Source organism: Coturnix japonica, chromosome 19 (genome assembly GCF_054131305.1).
Source record: "Coturnix japonica strain WE chromosome 19, WE-NBRP24, whole genome shotgun sequence".
Taxonomy (NCBI): domain Eukaryota; kingdom Metazoa; phylum Chordata; class Aves; order Galliformes; family Phasianidae; genus Coturnix; species Coturnix japonica.
Genome location: NC_140681.1, coordinates 7,414,612 through 7,434,392, shown reverse-complemented (window position 1 = coordinate 7,434,392; position 19,781 = coordinate 7,414,612). Strand labels below are relative to the sequence as shown.

At 39.4% G+C, this 19,781-nt stretch overlaps 1 protein-coding gene and 1 long non-coding RNA gene across 6 annotated transcripts in view; one reads left to right on the top strand and one right to left on the bottom strand.

Moving 5' to 3' along the window:
* The window catches only part of LOC146757842 (uncharacterized), a 249,532-nt gene that overhangs the window by 64,668 nt on the left and 165,083 nt on the right, over nt 1-19,781 (bottom strand). The window contains exons 4-5 of one of the 3 annotated variants that reach the window (XR_014935961.1): nt 7,286-7,320; nt 19-2,743 (exon numbers count right to left, since the gene is read on the bottom strand). This is a non-coding gene — a long non-coding RNA (uncharacterized LOC146757842). Of the gene's footprint in view, nt 1-18; nt 2,744-7,285; nt 7,321-19,781 lie in introns of those variants that run through there. The other 2 variants (XR_014935962.1, XR_014935960.1) reach the window with 2 other exon arrangements.
* The window catches only part of PREX1 (phosphatidylinositol-3,4,5-trisphosphate dependent Rac exchange factor 1), a 135,148-nt gene that overhangs the window by 67,936 nt on the left and 47,431 nt on the right, over nt 1-19,781 (top strand). For all 3 annotated transcript variants that reach the window (XM_085520325.1, XM_085520324.1, XM_085520326.1), the window contains exons 4-7: nt 3,157-3,261; nt 6,585-6,686; nt 13,992-14,153; nt 19,125-19,258. In XM_085520325.1, the coding sequence (XP_085376451.1) occupies nt 3,157-3,261; nt 6,585-6,686; nt 13,992-14,153; nt 19,125-19,258 (503 nt within the window). The remainder of the gene's footprint in view (nt 1-3,156; nt 3,262-6,584; nt 6,687-13,991; nt 14,154-19,124; nt 19,259-19,781) is intronic.

Genomic DNA, 19,781 nt, shown 5'->3' with positions numbered 1-19,781 from the left:
ATTATGTAGCCGTTCTTTACTCTTAGATCTTTACCAACTATTGATTTTATTTATGTTGTGACACTTAAAATAGTAGCATATATAGAGACAGTAGAATGTATTGAAACAGCACCCATAAATTGTGTTCTCTATGAGGAGTGACTGTCAGATGCTGAAGGACATACTGGTGTACTCAGTTAAAGACTTGAATACTCAGTAGAATCACTACCTACCAAGAAGATGTCCTATACTAACATAGTACTTGTTAGCAGTTGAATAGGGAAGAATCAATAGTAGGTTATGAAGAGAGGAAGGAGTGGCACGTCTTGTGTACAGATTGTGCCTGTCTTTTAGACAACTAGCCTCACTGTAGGTATTTGCATGTGAGGGATACAGGATTTGTCGTGTCATGGTACAGGCTTTCACAGTGAGATTTCAGCTGGAGATGACAGCAGTAATTGTGGTTCAGAGCAAGTTCCACCAGATTGCAGTTTTTGGATCCTGTTTGTGAGATCTGTGTATCCTAAATTCTCATTTCTTCAACACTTTTCGTTGGAATGGGCCTCTGGGATCATAGTCGATCCACTCACATTCAGCTAGGACATCATTTTCCCCGGGTGTTCAACGTGGCAGGATTCAGATCTTGGCTAATGTTTGAAATAAACAAGCCAACGTTGCAAGAGCTCCAAAAGAGCAGCCATTTTTCACTGTAACTACTGCACATTGACTTTTGGAAGTCTTTTAACAGATGATGAAATGTGCTTGCTCTGATATACAGCTGTGAAAGATTGTTTCGCTCTGGAAGACAGATATAGTTTGTCCTAGCGTACTTCACTTGATCAAATGATTTTAAGAAGTTAATTCTGATGTACTGGAATTACTTAAGGAGTTGCAGTTCAATAACAGACATGTGGATAGATAATAACAGATACGTGGACCATAACAGACATTAAAGAACACACTTCAGTTCAAAATCAAATCTGCTGCTTGAAAAATGGGACATGTAGAGCATATCTTCAATATCTAAGAGATACTAGGTGTTGAATAATTACACCTCATCAACATAGGCTTTCATGTGCAGGTCATGAAAATATAAGACTGCCTGCAGAGCAGAAGGGCAAAGGACTGACTGATAGCTGGTTTCTGTCCTTGCTGTGTTGGTAGGGCATTGGCAACTTAGTAGCTGTAGCTTATTAGAGTGGAATATGTTTTCAACTCATTTTTGGGAACAATGCTGCCTGAATGCTCAGCTTTTACTGTTTATGTCATCAAGAATCTTGTTTTGTTAAGAATGAAATCTTTTATTTAAGTTTTTCATATTGACAAAATAGATTTTAGCCTGTTTTCAAAGAAGAAAATGTCATGGTTCATTAAAAATACATCCAGATAGAATGACTGCAGTTTACCCATGAGTCTTTCATGAAACTTCTGTCCAAAAACTGTTTTTAAGTTTACAGTAATTTGTGGGTTGTACTACTAGATCCAAAATGACATATGGATGAAAAACTAAACTATTGGATTAGACTTCTTAAATGAACTAAGAACAGTACAGACTTATTTTTGTCAATAAAGTCAGAAGGTCTATCTGTGTATCCAGCAGATTTGCTGAGTAAGAATGTGCCATTTTTATGGGGTCATTTTTCTGACCATAATTACTCTTTAATACAGTGTAACTGCAGGTTCCAAATTCCTGGACTAACATCTGTAATTATGTAACTGATAATTTCCTCACCAGGAGATGGGGAGTCCAGGACTGATTGTCACCCAGGGAGGAAATTAAACACTTCAGACACTGAGTAATTTAAAACATAGTTGTCATATTTGTGGGCCTCATGCATGAGGGGCAGCTGGAAAAGACTTGGTGAAAGCACTCTGGTGTGTGCATAATTATTGTTCTGCCTTGAGTTTAGAAAGGGATTTTGTCATGGTCTAAATATATCCTCCCCGAACTTCTGGCACTCAGAGCTGCAGTCAGAAACCTGAGCAATGACATTTTGTGTGCACTGATGCAGCGGATGCTGTTGTGTTAATGGTTACTATTTTTAGTCTCAAGCAGGCTGCTTGTGTGCATCTAGGAAGATGAGGGGAGGTGAGAGGAGGAAGTGTAGGAGAAACTTATCAATCTGTCTTGTCACTCTGCAGCTCTACAATTTAGGGATAAAAAAATCCCATGTCTCTCGCGCATCCATGCCTTTCCCGTACTTGGTGGTCAGGATCTTTTGTTTCTTTCCAGCTTCCTAGTATTAAACTCCATTACTAATACAAACAGCTGTAGATGAAAGATGTCTTGAACATCTGCATTCCATCTCTTTGTGCCACATTTGATGGTTGTTTCATTTATTTTGTTGCTGTGTTTGGCGATGCATCTTTTTATTCTTAATTCTTTGATTGGAAGCATAAGGAGAGAAAACAATTTCAATAAATTACTAGTAAAAATAAACAAAAAATGATAAAATAAAATTTGAAAATAAGTAATTTTCAGTTTCTGCGCACGTACATCTAGTCCTTGAGCACCTGACCAGAGCATCAAATTCTTCTAAGCTGGTGGTGGCTGGGACATGGTTCACTGTATGTACCTCAGTCTGGTTACAAAGCCACCTTTCTCCTCCTTGCATTTCTTTAATATGTTGGTTATTTTGTATTTATTCATCAAAATGCTTCCATCCAGGAGAGGTGTTGTGGGCAGCCCTGTAAGACAGGGGATTTCTAGATGTTTGCTTCTTCCAGTGCTTGGCTTTTCCCAGCCACCGTTTGTTTCTTCTTCCTATAGCAGCAATCAGCATAGTTCAGAAATGTCAGTTCCATTTATGTTCCCTTCGCTTCTGGCTTTACTTTCCTTCTGTCTGCTTGTATGGAATACCCTGGCACATGAAAGTCCCTGAGATAGCAAAATCCACTCTTTCAGCAAAAGATGTACTGTTTCAGTGATACGTTGAACAGAAAAGTGCTGGGGAGGTCTGTGGTCAGAAAACTGATGCTAATTCACAAAAGTAAGTTAGGAATTAGGGGAACACTTCCATATAATATTTGCATGTGGAGATATTGTGCATATCATGTGAAATGCAACTCTAGCACATTGAGTGCACATTGCTTTGTGTAAAGAATTTAGTACCAGACTGTGGCAATACAGACAGTCTAGTTTTCTCCAAGTCAATAACTTAATGCTTTTTCTTGCAGAAAGACAAGTTCTTTGTGTACGAGGAGTATTGTAGCAACCATGAGAAAGCGCTCAGACTGCTGATGGAATTGAACAAGATCCCAACAGTGAGAGCATTCCTCCTGGTAAGCACCTTCTCTAGCACTCTTCACTTAATGGTCTGACTTTGTACTGTACTCATAATGCTCCTTTAGCATCCAAAGAATGCCAAACATTTTGCAGACATGATTCATTCCAGCTATAAAGCACTTGAGAAGGATGGATATTGAAATAATTGGTGAATTTAAGTACCAACTAAACACAGCTATGGTATGAATAATTGCAGTGGATACAGAAAAGAATTTTTAAAAACATGAAGAATAAAAAACAACAGCAGCAAAAATAACAGAAAAATTGAGCAAAGATTGTGAAAGAAGTAATGCAATAATTTATCATCAGGGCTGTGACTGGTTCCCTGCTCAATTCTCAGACCAATTCACCATCTGCAGACCCACCAGAAACATGTCATCTGCTTCTGACATCCTTTGCCACATGAAGCCACTTGTGGGCAAGAATCGTAGACTGGATGAACTATTTTGGTGGCATCATTGCTGCTTGTATAAAAAATGGCCTAAATGGTCATCCAACTCATGAATATATTGGCATGTGTTGGGAGGAAGCGTGACATACAGCCTTTTTAAGGGCTAGACTGCAGAGAGAAACAACCAGTAGATAGAGCAAAGAGGGGTAGGTGTTCTTCCTTACAGCCTCCCCTCAATTCTCCTTGATTTTAGGTGTTATTTTCCTTGCTATGAATGGAAGGCATTTAGGTCGGGGATAAAGTATAGGTGAGGGACCAGTCAGCACTCTAGTTTTCTGTCTTAGTAAATGCTGTGAGGTGAAAGAAAGGCTGTTGTTTTGCAATGAACTTGATTCTGTTCTGTTTTTTGCTCTGCTTTTTTCCATTCTGCCAAAGGCATGCTGTTTCCTAATACAGTACAGCAGAAGAAAACTTCTTCATAAATGCCTGTCATAAGCAGGGCCAGTGCATTCTTTTAGCCACAAAATATAGACCTTGGAGGGAGGAGCAGGAACACACACACTGTTGGGTACTCAGAATTTCTTTATCACATCTGAGTTTCAATAAACCCTGCTAAAGCATTAGTTTGAGTCACCAAATGAGCCCTTCCTGTTCATGATCTACTGTGTTTCTGTTGAGAGAATCTTAAAGACAAGCAATGAAAATGGGTATAAATACTACCCTTCCCAACATCCAGAGTGTTCTCTGCATTTCAGCTGGATTGGCAACAAGCTCCTGTCTGTGTTGCCGGCAGCAGCTGGCAAACTAATTATGAGGCACATTAAAGATGTCGCACTGTCTGCTGTGGCTTTGCAGCAGTACCTGAATCCAAGAGATCCTTAAAATAACAGTAACTATGGGAGGAGAAGCTATGCTGAAATCTTTGCTTTGTTGTGGCTGTTATAATTTCTTCCAGGCCTTCACTCTTCTCTCCACTGCCTCCTAAAGCCAACACTATAATGCCACCATGCAGAGAGCTGCATTAAAATACAAAGCTTTGCTTGTGAGGATGGATTTGGCCCGATTACCCCCTTGCAGCTGCTGAAATACAGAATGTGGGAATGTGTTTGAAAAATCAGTAAGTGTTAAAGGGCATTTTTGAGTCCAGAGCTAGAGGGAGAGCTGAAAGGAGAGATGGGAAGGACTGAATCACCCGAGACTTGGAAAATTGGACAGGGAGCATTGTGAGCTGGTAGCCAATGCCACAGATCTAGAATAGCCCTGGGGAAGAGTTATTTTACAGACAACTGTCTGTAAAAATACCACTTAGAAATAATGAGATTTATGTCAGATGTCTATGAACAGTTCCTGAAGAAGAGAATTACTGAACTACAGCCAAAAGCCCACTATATTTCAGAGCGTATCTGAGCCACAGCACACATTTCACAGGGGAAGGTGTTATCAATGATGCCCCAAAGCAAGCACATCTTGACTGAAATGGATTTAAACATTTAAACTTCATCCTCTGTTAGCAGAGCAGGTTTGCAACTGGGGTGGTTATTGGAGCAAAGTTATCCAGATTAATGGCTGAACATAAGAAAGTAGCTTATCTCAAATAGATTTGAAGTCGATCTGAGTCCACTGCCAATCTCTGGCAGTGGGCAATGTCAGCATCTGCAGGGAAATATGTCAAAACCTTACGTAAAAATGATCAGTGATTATTTATCGCACAGATTATGGATTATTGTGAAGAAATAAGGGGATGGGTATTTTTTTCTATAACATATTCAATTCTTATATTTTCCTTCTGTGTCAGTCCTGAGAGATGAATTTCCGTAATCTATCAAGAAAATAAGCATTCCTTGTTTTGAGGTAGTGTGCGCAAACTTACCTGTGAAATGATTCTTACCAAATGCCCTTCTGAATGTGTTAGAACTCACTGTGTGAGTATTTCAAGAGCTGATCAGTTGATTCACCTGATTTTCAACCTAAAATCTGTTTGTACTTTTGTTTGGTATATTGGTCCATTATTATCTTGCTTAATATGTTAAAGCAGCACTGGAAGAGCAGTCATTTCCCCAGCTGGAAAAATGCCCTTCAACTTCTCTGTGAAGCTGTCTGATTTCCAGACAAAGAGCTAATGTTGGAACACAGCAGATTTATTATTATTATTATTAATATTGTGGTTATTATTATTTGTGAGCACCAGAATTACAAAAATCTGTTTTCCTTAAGTGTCATTGCTTTTTGCATCAGTGTTCTCCTTCTTACACAGTAGCCCTGCCTGCACAACCCAAAACTTCTTCTTCAGCATTATGTACTACAACTGCTTCAGGGCTACATTTGTGCTGTTTAGCCTGCCAGTGCATCCCTACTGTTTGTCCAGCTGGGCTTAGACATAATGTTTTGCCAGAGAATTGGTGGATGAGATGCTGATGACTCATTTGTTTCAGAGCTGCATTTGATTTCCTTCAGACATAGAGACTGTACTAGAGTTAATTATGTGATTCTTTATTTATATGCTTTATTTTATCCTTTGAGTGTTCTGAAAGACTTGTACAAACTTTGCATGGTGAATGAGAAAAATGGCTGTTTTGGTTGTAGGGGTAGATTGGATTCCTGAAGGTAACAGTGCATTCTAGATTTGCTGATTGTCAGTGTCTTGTTATGATGTTTTTTGAGTGACAAGCTGCATAACATCTTGGTGGGAAGAGACTTTTCTTTGCAGCCACTGCTATCCACAGCAGTTTTTTGTTTGCTGACTCATGGAGAACTTTGCAGCTTAAATTGATGTCTGTATTTCAGTGGAGAGTGAAGTCCCATTTCTTTTATCTTAGGAATGGTGAAGTTCTTTGTGACCATAATGTGTATTACAGAAACAGCAAGCAATGTCAAAGAGCATGTGAAAGTGTTGTCTGAGTTAATGTTAACTTCCTTTTTTGATTATAGAGTTGCATGCTTTTGGGAGGCAGAAAGACTACAGACATTCCACTGGAAGGTTATCTACTGACTCCAATTCAGAGAATTTGCAAATACCCACTTCTGCTTAAGGTAAACCAAAAAAGAATGTCTTTGGCTAGTTGTTTTACTCTTGGAGTGACTTTGCAACTTTTTAACCCTGGATTTCCTGTCACTGCTATTATCCTGACTTGTGCTTTTAGAGATTCAATGTTGTCTACAAAAAACGTCTTTTTATGGGTACAGCCAAAAGCTGGTTGATGACACTGTTAAATCTTGTAATGGTGTGAGTAAACCAGACAGGGTAAGGTACTCATCAGTTGACTTCAGATTTCTTCTGATATTTATTGAGACCTGACTGCTATTTTAGCCACTTCCTGAAAAGCTGCATGCAAATGGAACTGTATCAGTATTCTAAGGAACTCCGTGTCTCTTGGGGATTGGAAACCAGATACACCTTTCATCACCAGGTTTTTAGTTTGAGCGTATTCAGGTCAGTAATGATCCAAATTCTTCATCATCTGACAGCTCTTTGGTGGCTTGTTTGAAAACCATTTGGTTGTCTCAGACAAATTTCCACTGGACAAGTGTAATTACAGAAATGACTCCTGCAATTTACACTAATTGGCCCACTTGCTAGCTGGCATAGTGTAGGAGTTAAAGAACCAAAGACATAAAAAGAGCCAACTTACCTCTTATTCCTTCTGGTCAGGGCTGGGTGATGTACCTGGTGGGAGAAGGAAAAGGAGAAATCAGTTTCTAGGAGAGCTTACATCACCAGTAGTCTTGACGCCACATAATGGCTAAAAGCCACAGATTTTCATTGATGTTCAGTCTCATATTCTCAGAGTAATGCTGTATTTAATAAAATACAACTAATTCTCAATAAATATAAGCAGCAGCTATTTCTCATCTCAACAGAATGGTCCCTTCCTTAATTGTGGAGGAAAAGAATGACTCTGTGACAATCTGGTGCTCTTGGGCACAGGCTGGACCTGTGAATCAAGTGTACGTCATGTAAAATTATTGCAGTACTGTGTCTGTAAGTTCAGATTGAATAAGGACTTTTAAAGGTCCAGAGCAGTTAGCTCAATACTGATGTTTTTCCTTTAATAAAAGTCCAAATTCATCTGATGAATATTTAAATCATTTCTTTCCATCTCCTTGGAGCTTTCAGAGAAAAAAATTCAAGATCTGTCCTTCCTACAAGTGGAATCATTTTGCTGTCTGTGCAGCAGACACCCATCTTAAAATCTTACAGTACATGTTCATGTGCCATGTCTTGTGAGTGTAACTACTGAGACTTACATGCGCACAGACAGTTTAGCAGTTGAGTCCATCCAGTGGAATGAAGACTTCTCTTATGGTTTAAAAACACCAACAAAAGCCAAAGAACAGAAGAACATTCTTTGTTTGTTTCACCACAAATTCACAGCTATAAGTTATGTCCTATTCAAGGTTTGCCTGGTACTTGATAGTACAAAATTTTCAGAGTAAGTGCAAATGTTTCAGATGTGGAAGGAAAAAAGAAAGGCTGAGTGAAGAAACAAACTGATCTCTGGTAGTGCTGACCAGGAAATGCAGCTCTTCAAGAAAAAAGTAAAATAGACCTAAAACCAGCACAAACTTCAATTTAAGTGTTTGTTCTCCCTTTGCTCCTGAACTGCAGCTATTGCTCCAGAAATAGCTGTTTTGTATTCATGGGAATTTCATCTTATTTTATTTAATTCCCAGAGCAAACACATGCACTGTATTCCAGCTGATTTGAAAAATCGACACTTACCCACTTTCTTATTTGACTTTGTTTCTAATAGGAGTTTGTGAACATCCAGATTTTCTGATGACTTTGATATGACCTTGTTATAGTATAGTTAGTATAGCTAAGCAGTTAGATTTGATAAAGATAATATGAGCACAGTAGCTCAGACTTGCCAGTGTTTGAAAGCCAGCCTAAATACTAAAGCACATTTAAATGTGATAACTGCTTTTCCTTAATACTGTATGCAAGCATTGTTCTTCCAGAATAATAGCATCCCCCACAGAGTCCATTTCAGTTACTTAATTAGGAATAGCATACTGGAATATCTCCATATACAGGTACATTTTAAGCAAATATTATCAGTAATTTCCAGTGTAAAGTATGGCATCCTGTAATTGATAAACTTATATTTTGTTATCCTCTGTTGAAGCTTTTTGTGGTTTGAAACATGGGACTCAAACTTTGCCATTCGGTTTCACCATCTCTGTGCTAATTGAGCAGCAGTGATGTTATTATGTTTGTTCCCCGTACAGTTTTTATGTGCTCCAGAAGGCACAAGAGAGAATTAGCACAAACTCACTGGTCAGTAAGTTAGTTTTATCCCCAGTTTAAACCCTCCCTAATGTGACCATCTTCCACCTCTTTCCAAGCTGTCACAGTACAGTGGGAGATTTAAAGTCCATTTGGGTACATAGGTGTTCTGAATACTTGTCTGTTAGTGAAGAGCTTTGTCAGAAAAAGCGAGAAAAAGGCTTTGAGCAGGATTAAACAAAATAGAACTATGCTTGTTGTGATGGACATTATGATTTGTAAGAAGAAGCAAAGGCAAACAGGTGTACAAAACTTGAGAGCACAGACTGAATGAGTGACCTACAATCCCAGCATGGATGTGGATACTGGAAATCTTACTGAGTAAATATTTCTATCAGAATGTTTTGGATTAAGGCAACTCTGTCTCACTGATAATAATTATGACTCCATATTAATTAGCATTAACTACGCTTCTTAGTTCTAGAAGCAGATGTTGTGTAAACCAACCTCTGAACAAAAATAGCCATTTTCTCCTTAATAAAGAGCATTTATGTCAGCAAGAGGAAAACCCTAAGGGAGCAGTGATCATGAGTTAATCACACCACTGGGGGTGGGGATTGGATGCAGTCATTTATCTTCTTCTTCTTCCCAAAACACAAGAAACACACAGCACATGATAGCTGCCACCCATGGGCTCTGATAGCCCAGTGCTCACACAGGGGCTGTTTCTTAGTTGATATCTATTCTCTTAAGGAACTGCTAGGTCTGCAGCCAGAAATGCACATTCCACCTCTGATCCTTTAAAAATATAACGACTCCATGGAAGACTTAGTAATTATGTATTGCATCATGTGATGGAAGACTCGCTGGCCCTAGGAGAGAAAGAAAACCTAGAGGCAGAAAGCTGAGCATCCAGCCTGAGAGCCTTCTCAAAAGAAAAAGCTCAACAGTGAGGCAAACACAGACTGCAACAAGTGTGGTACCTGGGGTGTGAAAGGGAAAAAATGGAAGGCTGGTGGTGGATGAAGGAACTTGCTCTCCTCACTCTCCATCTCCCACATTCCTCCCAGCAGAGTTTAAGGATGAAGATCTAGTTAGCCATAATTGAATATGCTTAATCTTTGGAGTTTTGTATCCCCTGTTCAGGAGTGTGATGTTGCTCTGAGATTCATAATATTGCCTGGTTGAAATCCAAGTCTATGTAGCACAACACTACAACATTAAGAGTTATATATGCCCTACAGAGTTGTAAGGAACACTGGCAATTTATTAATCATACTTCTGTCTTTGACACTTTGTGTATACCATAGTGAATAACTGCTAATATATATAAAACATGTTTTTGTTGCACTTTAAATTGGCATATATTGCAGATTTGATGGTACATTTAATGTCATCAGTTTCACTGATTTACAGTTGCTTGGTTTTTACCTTCAAGAAACAGCTACAGAAGTTATGCAATGTAAATGTATACAGGATAAAAAAAAAACAAACTACTGTGATTGGCAGATGCAGAGCCTGGAGTAGCATCTATTTTCTGGTTAGTTTAAGTGGAAAATAGATTTTTAATACATGCAAATGTTAAAAACTGAAAATACAAATAAAAGAATCCCTGAAACAGAAAGGACTGCGATTTTTCTGAGCTTTTTTTTTTGTCTGGGGGCGGGGAGCACAGTTTGGAATTGAATCTTTTCTTACCACATCTCTGTGAATTGATAAGAGATAGGGTGTCTTTGTTATCTGTAATCCTGAGATGTTCACTAAAATAACTAACAGATGCATCCCAGAAACCATGTTTTATGCATGCACTGGTTGTAGTGTGAAGCAACACAGCCTGGCAAGCAATGATTTGCTTGACATTAATAGTCACTGCACGGAATTAGTGTTAAAGCCATGTGTGGGTGATGAGAAGGGTATGAATATAGGAAGAAGGACTTTTTAAAATACAGGGACTTAAGTATTTAAACTGCAAAACGTGTTTGGTTGTCAGTTTTAGGTACACAATCATTTTCTGTGTAGCAACGGAGGATATGGGGAAGGATGACAGACTTTCTGTCTTTAAAAAGATCAGTTAAGCAGAATAACATCCTTTCTGCTAGGAAATATTAAAATTGTGTTTACATTTGAAAAAACCTCTCGTTTCCTTTGCCTGCATGCGTTGTTTGCTCATCATCCCCCCTGCCACCTCTTTGCATCTTCCTGTGCAATGTTCATGATGCTGAGCTCTCTCCTCACAGTTTTGTTGTTGTTGTTGTTTGTTTTTTTTTGTGTGTGTGAAAAGCACAATTAGTAGGTAAACAAGTGCATGAACAGCTGATGTGTTGTCTTATGTGATTACTTCTTACATTTATGTTCTATTCTATCAAGAACCCTTTTAGCCATAAGCTATTTAAAGCTGTATATGATACTGAAATACTGTAGTTGAAAATCCTATTCCTACGTTGTGTAATTGAAGATTGACATTTCTATGAAGAGTTCTCTTTTTTGGGGGGAGGGGATACAGTTAATAGGAAGTAAGATAGCATTGAAATCTCTAGCATTGCATTTCCTATATAGTTACTTCCCGGTTGTTAGACAATTCAGATGGAACTAAGAAGCCAAATAATCTTTTAGAATCCAAACGCAAGAGGAGACAGTTTTTATTTCCATCTTAGTTCATTAGAGATTTTTTTTTTTTTCCAAAAAATGTACTTTTGCAACTTTTCTTTTTTCTTTCCTTCTCTTTCTCTGAGGGAAAGTGAGAAGTCAGAGGATAATGCCTGAGATGAGAGAGACTGAAAAATACCAACATTTCTGTTCCCAACTGCTGGTTAGTCTGAAGGATTAACAGGTCTGTAGGTAGAAAGTCAGTATTTTATGAATTAGTTGAAGACACTCTTTGCAAGGAATAGTTTTCTGTAAGTGCCAGTAACCTCATGTTCTGGGCCTTGTAGTGCATAAGTTGCAGCACATGAGACAGTCATTCCAGACAGCATTATATATGAGCTTTCTGGAGGACAGGTCAGTCATACCCAAGGTTTGCCATCTGGTCTCTCTCTCAGCTGCCTTTCTAAGTGTTGGCAAATGCTCTCATAGTTTACACATCATAAATCTGCCACTCTAATAAACAAATACCCAGAGCTCCCTGGCTGTATTTCAGAAACACTGGGCTGTGTTCTTATAGGAGATGTAAGTGTCAGTGCAACAGGGTTCTTCCTTGGGTGCTTAATACTAAGCAGGAGTGGGGGCAAGCAAGTCACTGCCCCTGTGACTCTGACTGTCAACTGCTGCTTTTGAGAAAACTGAGTACCCATGTAGTGCCCTCCCTGCCTTATCCAGTCCCCTCTCCTGCTCTTGCTCAGTACAGCAGGTTGCTAGCAGGAGTTGCTTTCTGTCCTGCCCTCTTCAAAATCTCCACTGGATACATACAGAATCCACTAAAGTCAGAAGATGGAGGATAGGGGGTTGATTGAGAATAGAATAGAAAAGGACTGAATCTCAAAGATTCCTTTTCCTCACATTAGCAGCCACTGAAAAAAAATGCTTGGGGTTCAGAAAGTGGGTGATTCCTGTATCTTCCCTCCCTGCTTTCAGGCACTAGGAGGCACAGGAGTTGCTGAGGGATGTCCTGCAGATTAGAAAGATGGTGTAGCTGTGGGTGTGTGGGACATTAAAGTTGCAGACTCCTGTATTGTTCAAGACAGACTGTATGACACAGACTGTCCTCTTTCTGCCTGCAAGCAAACCTGGAGAGAAATAGTTCATGATTGCATGTGTGTAGATACAATTTCTGCTATAGCAGAAGATGGTTTCTTGTCTGTGTTCGCAGCTGTGGCTGTAGCAGGCTTCAGCAGAAGCTGAGCATCAACCCACATCCCTTCACTGACAGGCTCTGGAACCTGACACTGAAAGTACCAGTTAACTTGAACTAGAGGTTGTGTGAACAGAAAGCGGTTTAGGAACAGTGCCTGCATTCCATGTTGTGCCTCCAAGTCAGGGGAAGCAAGCCCTTGTAGTGCTCAAGATCACCTGAAATCTGAGTTGGTGTCAAACAAGACAGTGTGTTACAAAGATCTTTAATGTCAATATGGCAAAAGATAGCATGGAGAAGAGTCAATTGCTTAGGTTAATATGTTGATGTGAAGAAGCCAAAGACAAATCAGACTACGGAATAAATGTTGTTGGAGGCTATGACCAGCATTTGGGGATTGTAATCTCTCATCCTGGATGATCACCACCTGGAGCCATTAGGTTGTCTTTGCCCATACTGCTGGGAGCTACGGACTGCAGCAGTTTGGCTCTGTCCAGATCACACCGCACACTGCTGTGCAGGCTCTCTGACTGCATTTCAAACATTCTCCTCTCTCATGCAAAATGATGCAGTTCAGCAGCAGTTTACCATTTAGTCACAGGACTTTAAAACAACCAAATACTATGTTGAGGCAAAACATAACAGGGAGAAATATTTCAGGCAATCTGAAAATGTGGGTCTTAAGTACCATATTATGTATCAAAAGGAAATTACCAGGCTTAGCTAAGGTTTCTTTAATGCATTTCAATCCCTTTGTGGCTGACTATAAAATAACATTGGTCTAAAAAATGATTAATTGTGTGTTGACATTGGTTGCCCCTTTGCCAATCTGGTAGAGTTGTCAGGTCTCAAGTTTTCCCATTGTTGTCCTTCAGTGGTCAGTGTTTATGGGATGCTGTGCATTGAAACAAGTGAAGCAGACTCTTAGGAAATGCTTTGCAGACAAGTTGTTTTCTACATTGCTTACTCCAGTCAAAGTATATGTCACTCTGGCATGTTTATCTTTTGGGGAGCCCATATCCCACATGGACTTTTGCCATGCGCCTGTCTTGGTCATACCAGAAACAAATACATGTGGCACAGCAAAACATATTTGGCTTGGGTTCTTTCAATGTGATTTAATTAACATAGTGATTTTCCTTCATTTATTTAGCAGCATTCATATAAAGTAGCAGCCTTGCAAGTGTGAGGAGCAGAGAACACTGTCTATAAAACCCATTAAATCTGGAATACTGGCATTTTCCTACAGGATTGTACTTCAGTGCTGTGTTTGGCCTTTCCACAAGCTACATCTAACCTCTATTTTTTATCTTTAAAGGAATTGGCTAAGAGGACTCCCTCTAAGCATCCTGATCACCCAGCTGTCCAGAATGCACTGCAGGCGATGAAAACAGTCTGCACAAATATCAATGAGACCAAGAGACAGATGGAGAAACTGGAAGCCCTGGAACAGTTGCAGTCCCACATTGAAGGCTGGGAGGTATGATGCAGAACTAGCAAGCTCCCTGGAGACAATTCATTGCACAATGCAGTGGGCTGAAGTTTGGTGACGCATACTGTGTGCAGGGATTTCTGATGTGTAAATGTGCTTGGAGGTGTGGGTGGTATCACTCTGACAGGTTTAGAATTCAGTGTTTATTTTTGAGCGTGTGGGCTGCTGCTAAATTGCAGCAGAAGATGTGGATCTTAAAAGGGGTAAAGTTGTTAGAGGTGGGGAGAACTGAAATTTCAGACACGCAGGTTTTGTTTGAAGGACAAATCCAGAAGTGAAATCAGGACTGGTCTAAACAGCACCAGCTTCCCTCTCCATTCCTACAAGACTTTAGTTTTGGTGTGAGCATTGAAAGTTGGCATCATACAGATTTCCTGTATAAAAAAATAAAGTTAGATTAGAAAGTAACTATTATGTTTGTGTCTTCTCCAGTTAAGTTTTTCATGGATGTGTTTCTAGTGAGGTGTTTCTCAGTGAGTGGATTTGTATGGGAAGAGTCACTTAAGTATGAAAGAGTGAAAAGTAAGAAAGGTAGAGAACTGGGATGTGAAGCCTGGGGAAAGAGGAAGTATAGGAAAAGAGCCACACAGGAGAAACACTGCTAAGTGGGGATGGTGCACAAAAGAATTGGCAGCTTATCTTGTGATGATTTAAGCTGAGGCCCTTGAAATGGTGGAGTTGGAAGCCTCTGGGAGGTGCACCACAGGGAGTCAGTGGTGTTAAATGGTCTCATAGGGAGACTGGCGTCAGCTTTTAGTAAGACTGACATTTAAAATGTCGAGACTGATCATTGCCAGCTGAGGACATCTTTTTAGAGGTCATGTAAACTTCCTCATGTTTGGACTCTTGGGTGCTCTCCATGGCTCTTTTTTGGGTTGTTTTTTCTGTCTTTCGTGTATGTTTTAAACTATGCTCATTTTCTCCCCAAAGGATGTTCTTGGCATCCAGCTAAGACATGAGAGCAACCCAGATATCCAGCTGTGTATTTTTTGGATAGCAAGCTCAGCAAACAAAAAAGTCATACAGTGTTCTGTATAGGAGGACTTTCAGAAGCAGTCAAAACCATTTCAAACGCAATGCAACTCATAGGTCGTCTAGGCAAGAGTCATAGTTTGAACCTCAGGGCTTGAAGCATGATTCCTAAAGTGTGCATGATGTAATAAATGAAGTGGTGTGAAACTTCATGCAGTTTGGGGGCAGTGGATGAGGGGAGGCTTACTAATTCACAGCAACAGTCTGGGTCTGAAAACACTTTCTGATTTGTTTATATACACTGTTTTGAAAGATAGTCACCTATGTTACTCAGCCCAAAAGCTCAAAAAGGGAAAAGGGTTTCTCATTCCCAGTAAGCTGTGGATAGTTTCTGAGTCTTGTAGTAGCTCATTAAAAGGAGGAAAACCAGCTTTATAAATGCGGACTAATGCTAAACATATCACATTTTTTTCTATGTGCACATTAAGCAATTTGAAACAGACTGACAGTTTTCTATTTTTGGGTTGCCACAGTACTATGTTCTTGCAAATTATGACTCTTGAGCAAAGAGTTGTTTGTAAATAGCTGGTTTTAGTTCTTTCAGATGTATTTCATGAAATATTCTGAATGAGGAGCATTCCTAGTTCCTGTCCTGTGGAATGCTGCAAATGATGAATTAAGAGCATTTTAAACATAGTAATGGAGGGATACAAAGCACAGAACTGTCTGTAAGAGAAGCTTTTATGTTCGGATTTTGAGTTTACCTGATGGAAATCTCTACTAGGAAACAGTGAACCTTTTTTGTCCGTTACTATGGTTATAGATATTGAAACATTCAGGCCCTGTGTGTGTGTTCATGCACTGTATGTACTAATCTGGTAATGCCTATGGTTTCCAACAGCTTTAATACAAAGCATCTAAACTGTCAAAAAGTAGCAAGCATCAGCTTTTATTTGACCATGTCTTTTATGACTGTGAGATGTAGCCTGACTCTGGGGTGTGTGCAAGCAGCCCAACTTAAAGTAACTTTTTTCACTTAATTTGGAACAGGCTCCACTTTTTCTAGTGTTTCTGTTTAACTATATCAGCACAATTTCACTGGGTTTTGTAATTATTATTCCTTTAAATTGCTCCTGTGGGGCCATCCTTGGTATGATCTTCATCCTTTTGCTACCCTCAGTATTTCCAGTGTGAGGGATGATATAAAATGATTTTGCTTCTGCAATGTCTCATTTTCTTGCTTTTAAGGTTCATCTGGAGTTTCAGTAATAACTGTTGTTATTTTTTTATATAAATTTTCTCATATAAATCTTCTTCACCAATCTCTTTCTCCTTCTAACACAATCCTGTCTCAGTATCAAACACTGAGCATAAATTGATATCATCCTATAAGACTCTTTTGGGACACGACGGTGGGTCACATTAAAGTAGGCCAAAACTGGGAAGCATCTGAGATCTGCAGCTTGATCAGAGATTTGTTCATCTAAATGAACTCTGCTCAGATTCATTCTTCTGGAATGCACAGAATCCTGGTAGGTGTATGTTAGAGAATAGTTTCAGACAGGTCAGTCTGGCTTTGGATAATTCTTCCGTGAAACAAGTATTAGTTTATACAGGGGTAAGAAAGTAAAGAGTACTCAAGAAGGCCAGCTTTTATGTAGAACATTTCTGATTGTTTAGCAAAGGACCAGTTAATATGCTGCTTTTATTAATTGTATGTTGATTATTCTGTGAGTTGAGCTCCTTCTCATGAGTTATCTTCCCTGAATAAGGAAGAATGAACACATTCTCCAATCTGAAATGTTTAGGGAAAGAGAACACCCATCACAGAATGGGATGAGCTGTGAGATGTGTTAACGCTTAGGCAGATCAGTCATTTCTAACCAGCTACGATGTTTTGTTTTCTTTTTGCCTGCAGCTTGGTCCCACTTAGAAAAGTGAGAAATCCTGTTTTGTCTCAGAAAACATCAAATCTTCCTGCTCTGTTTATTACTACTGAAAAATCTCTCATTTGGGTGTAAATGAGAAGTAGGTAGGTTGACAGGAAATGCATCAACAGGAAACAGATTACCAGTATTCAGATACCATCATGATGGGTCTGACAGAAAAATAAAGATATTAGATTTTGAGAAGCAACTATTGCAATCTTTGCTTTGATTTCCTGCACAAAATAGGCCAGATAATTTTTCCATGTGGGGAACATGCTTTTATATTGTACATTTGGATGGTTTCTGTTCCTATTTGCGTATGTGCCATTGGGGTTACAATTCTGACATACTGGTATTGCTCTTGGAGGTAGTCACGGTCAGCATGTCATTTTCAAAATAACAAGTGAGTATTCCTGGACATGTATTAATTATTTCTATGATGGATAAGAAAATAAAATCATACCAGAGCAACAGATGGAAGCGTTGCACCCAACTAGTTCATATGTGATTGAATAAAAAAACTACAGGCACATCTGAACATCGGTGTCCATTCTTGGCAGCCTTTAAAGAATGGCTTCTTCCGTGTTAGTGAAAAGAAGATGACAGCACAACTGGCATGGTTTGATTTAGAAAACAATGTAATTAAATCTTCATTCACACCTTTACAGCGACTGCATTGCATTTGGATAAGCTGATTTAATTCATCTTAATGGTAACAGAGTTGATCTGAAGAAAATTCACTCAGGCAATGTCTAAGAACATTCTAACAAATCCTTTCTAGATGGAGGTAGATCTCATGTCTGCTCACAAAGATGTTTGCAGTTAGGTGGGATGAACTGCGTTTTACAAATCTTTTCTGGTATTTGTGAGTATAGACTTAATGGACCTTGGCAAGTCAAGCAGTTTGTTGATACTGGATATCGTGCAATCTAAAGTGAGTTCTGTTTTCCAGTAAGACTTAAGAGAGAAATCTCATTATCTAATTTACTTCCTTATCTACGTGCAGACCATGGACGGAACCCATGGTGTTACTTTAGGTCGTTCTTCCTTCCAAATGAGAAATAAATGCAAATGTTCCAGAACTGGGTGGCAAACGCTTCTCATCTGTCTGTGTGTTTTTCTGAAAAGACCTTCTTCAGTAGGATCCTTTGAAGTAATACTAGACCAAGGAACTCTGCACCAGTGACTGTGGTTTAGCCAAACCAATCTTGTTTGGGCCATGGAACATCTGAAGAGCAGATTCACAACTGCGTTCATTCAGAACGTGGAGATACTTGAAATTTGCCTGTTCTGAGTACAAACCAGGACATGGACCCTAACGTGCTGTATTTCAAAGACTTAGAGATAGATTTTGCTAGAAATAATCATAATAAACGTTTGGGGAATTAATGGCTTAGTGATCTGCTTTGGTTGCTCTGAGCTTTTGGGGATCCTCATACACTTAAATGCCTTGAGCATTAAGCTCAGTTATCTCTGTGTCTGTTAAATGCATGTAATAATTTGCACATGACAGCTAGCACAGTGTCTGGGACCCAAACTGTGATGTTCATGGCTACATTTCTAACTTGCATGTATTCTTTAGAACTCCAGTAAGGGGAGCAGCTGCAAACACTTCTAACAAAAGAGAGAGATCTACCACTAGGATAACTTTCTAGAGGGATGGTTACTAGTGACTTACATGACTATCAGAGCCAAAGAAGTACCATTGTTCTTTTATAAAGCTTTTTTAAAGCCATCAGTTGTCATACTTGCAGTGATAGCATGGGGTCAAAAGGGAAGATTAATGGGCTTGGGAGATTGACAATATGGCTGCTTTAAGGATAAATCTCTTAGAGTTAGGGAAGATTTATCACAGTGTATGGAGATTCCAAAACATTTATAACCCAGAAAGGCATGATGTGTTTAGCTGCAATAAGAAATCGAAGGCTTCCTCTTCTTAAAACATCAGCCATTGTGCAGTTTAATAACGTGCAGATAAAATGACAGCATTTTAGTAAGAATGTTTCATTGTGTGCGCACAAAAACGTGAAGAGTAAACACGATCCCTCTTCTGTTTCAGGGCTCAAACCTGACAGATATCTGCACACAGCTCTTGCTCCAAGGAACTCTGTTAAAAATCTCAGCAGGAAACATCCAGGAGAGAATGTTCTTTCTATTTGATAATCTACTGGTCTACTGCAAGAGGAAATCCAGGTAAGTTCATCTGCCTGTATGGCTTTATAAGGGGACTATTCTGGGGTTTTGTACATAGGAAGTATGATCATTTACTAAGCACTCACTGTGTTCCCCGTTGCTATGTAAGGCTGAGTCATAGTTGTGACTTTCCTCTGTTCTTGACTATTGCTATTGCTTATACTATATGAGGAGGAAATTACAATGTGATGGGATAAATATGCTGGAGATTAATGGGGTCCCCACCCTGAGAAGCGCACAGCCCAAAGACAGAAGTTGATACAGTACAGAAAAATCACTAAGTGAGTTCTTACAGCTGGAAGGCTTCCCAGAGCAGATGGGTCTCCAGGAGTGATGTGAAGAAGGAGGCCTTGCCAACTTTCTTTGTTAGGTTATTCTAAGCAGAAGAGGGTGACGTGAAAATTGATATAAAGCCAAAAAAAGGGGAAAGAGGACTAAGGGAACATTTAGTAGCTGCAGGACACACAGGATAGAGGAAGAGATGAAGATCAGCAGCCCATGTGCTCTATGAATTGTCTTGCTT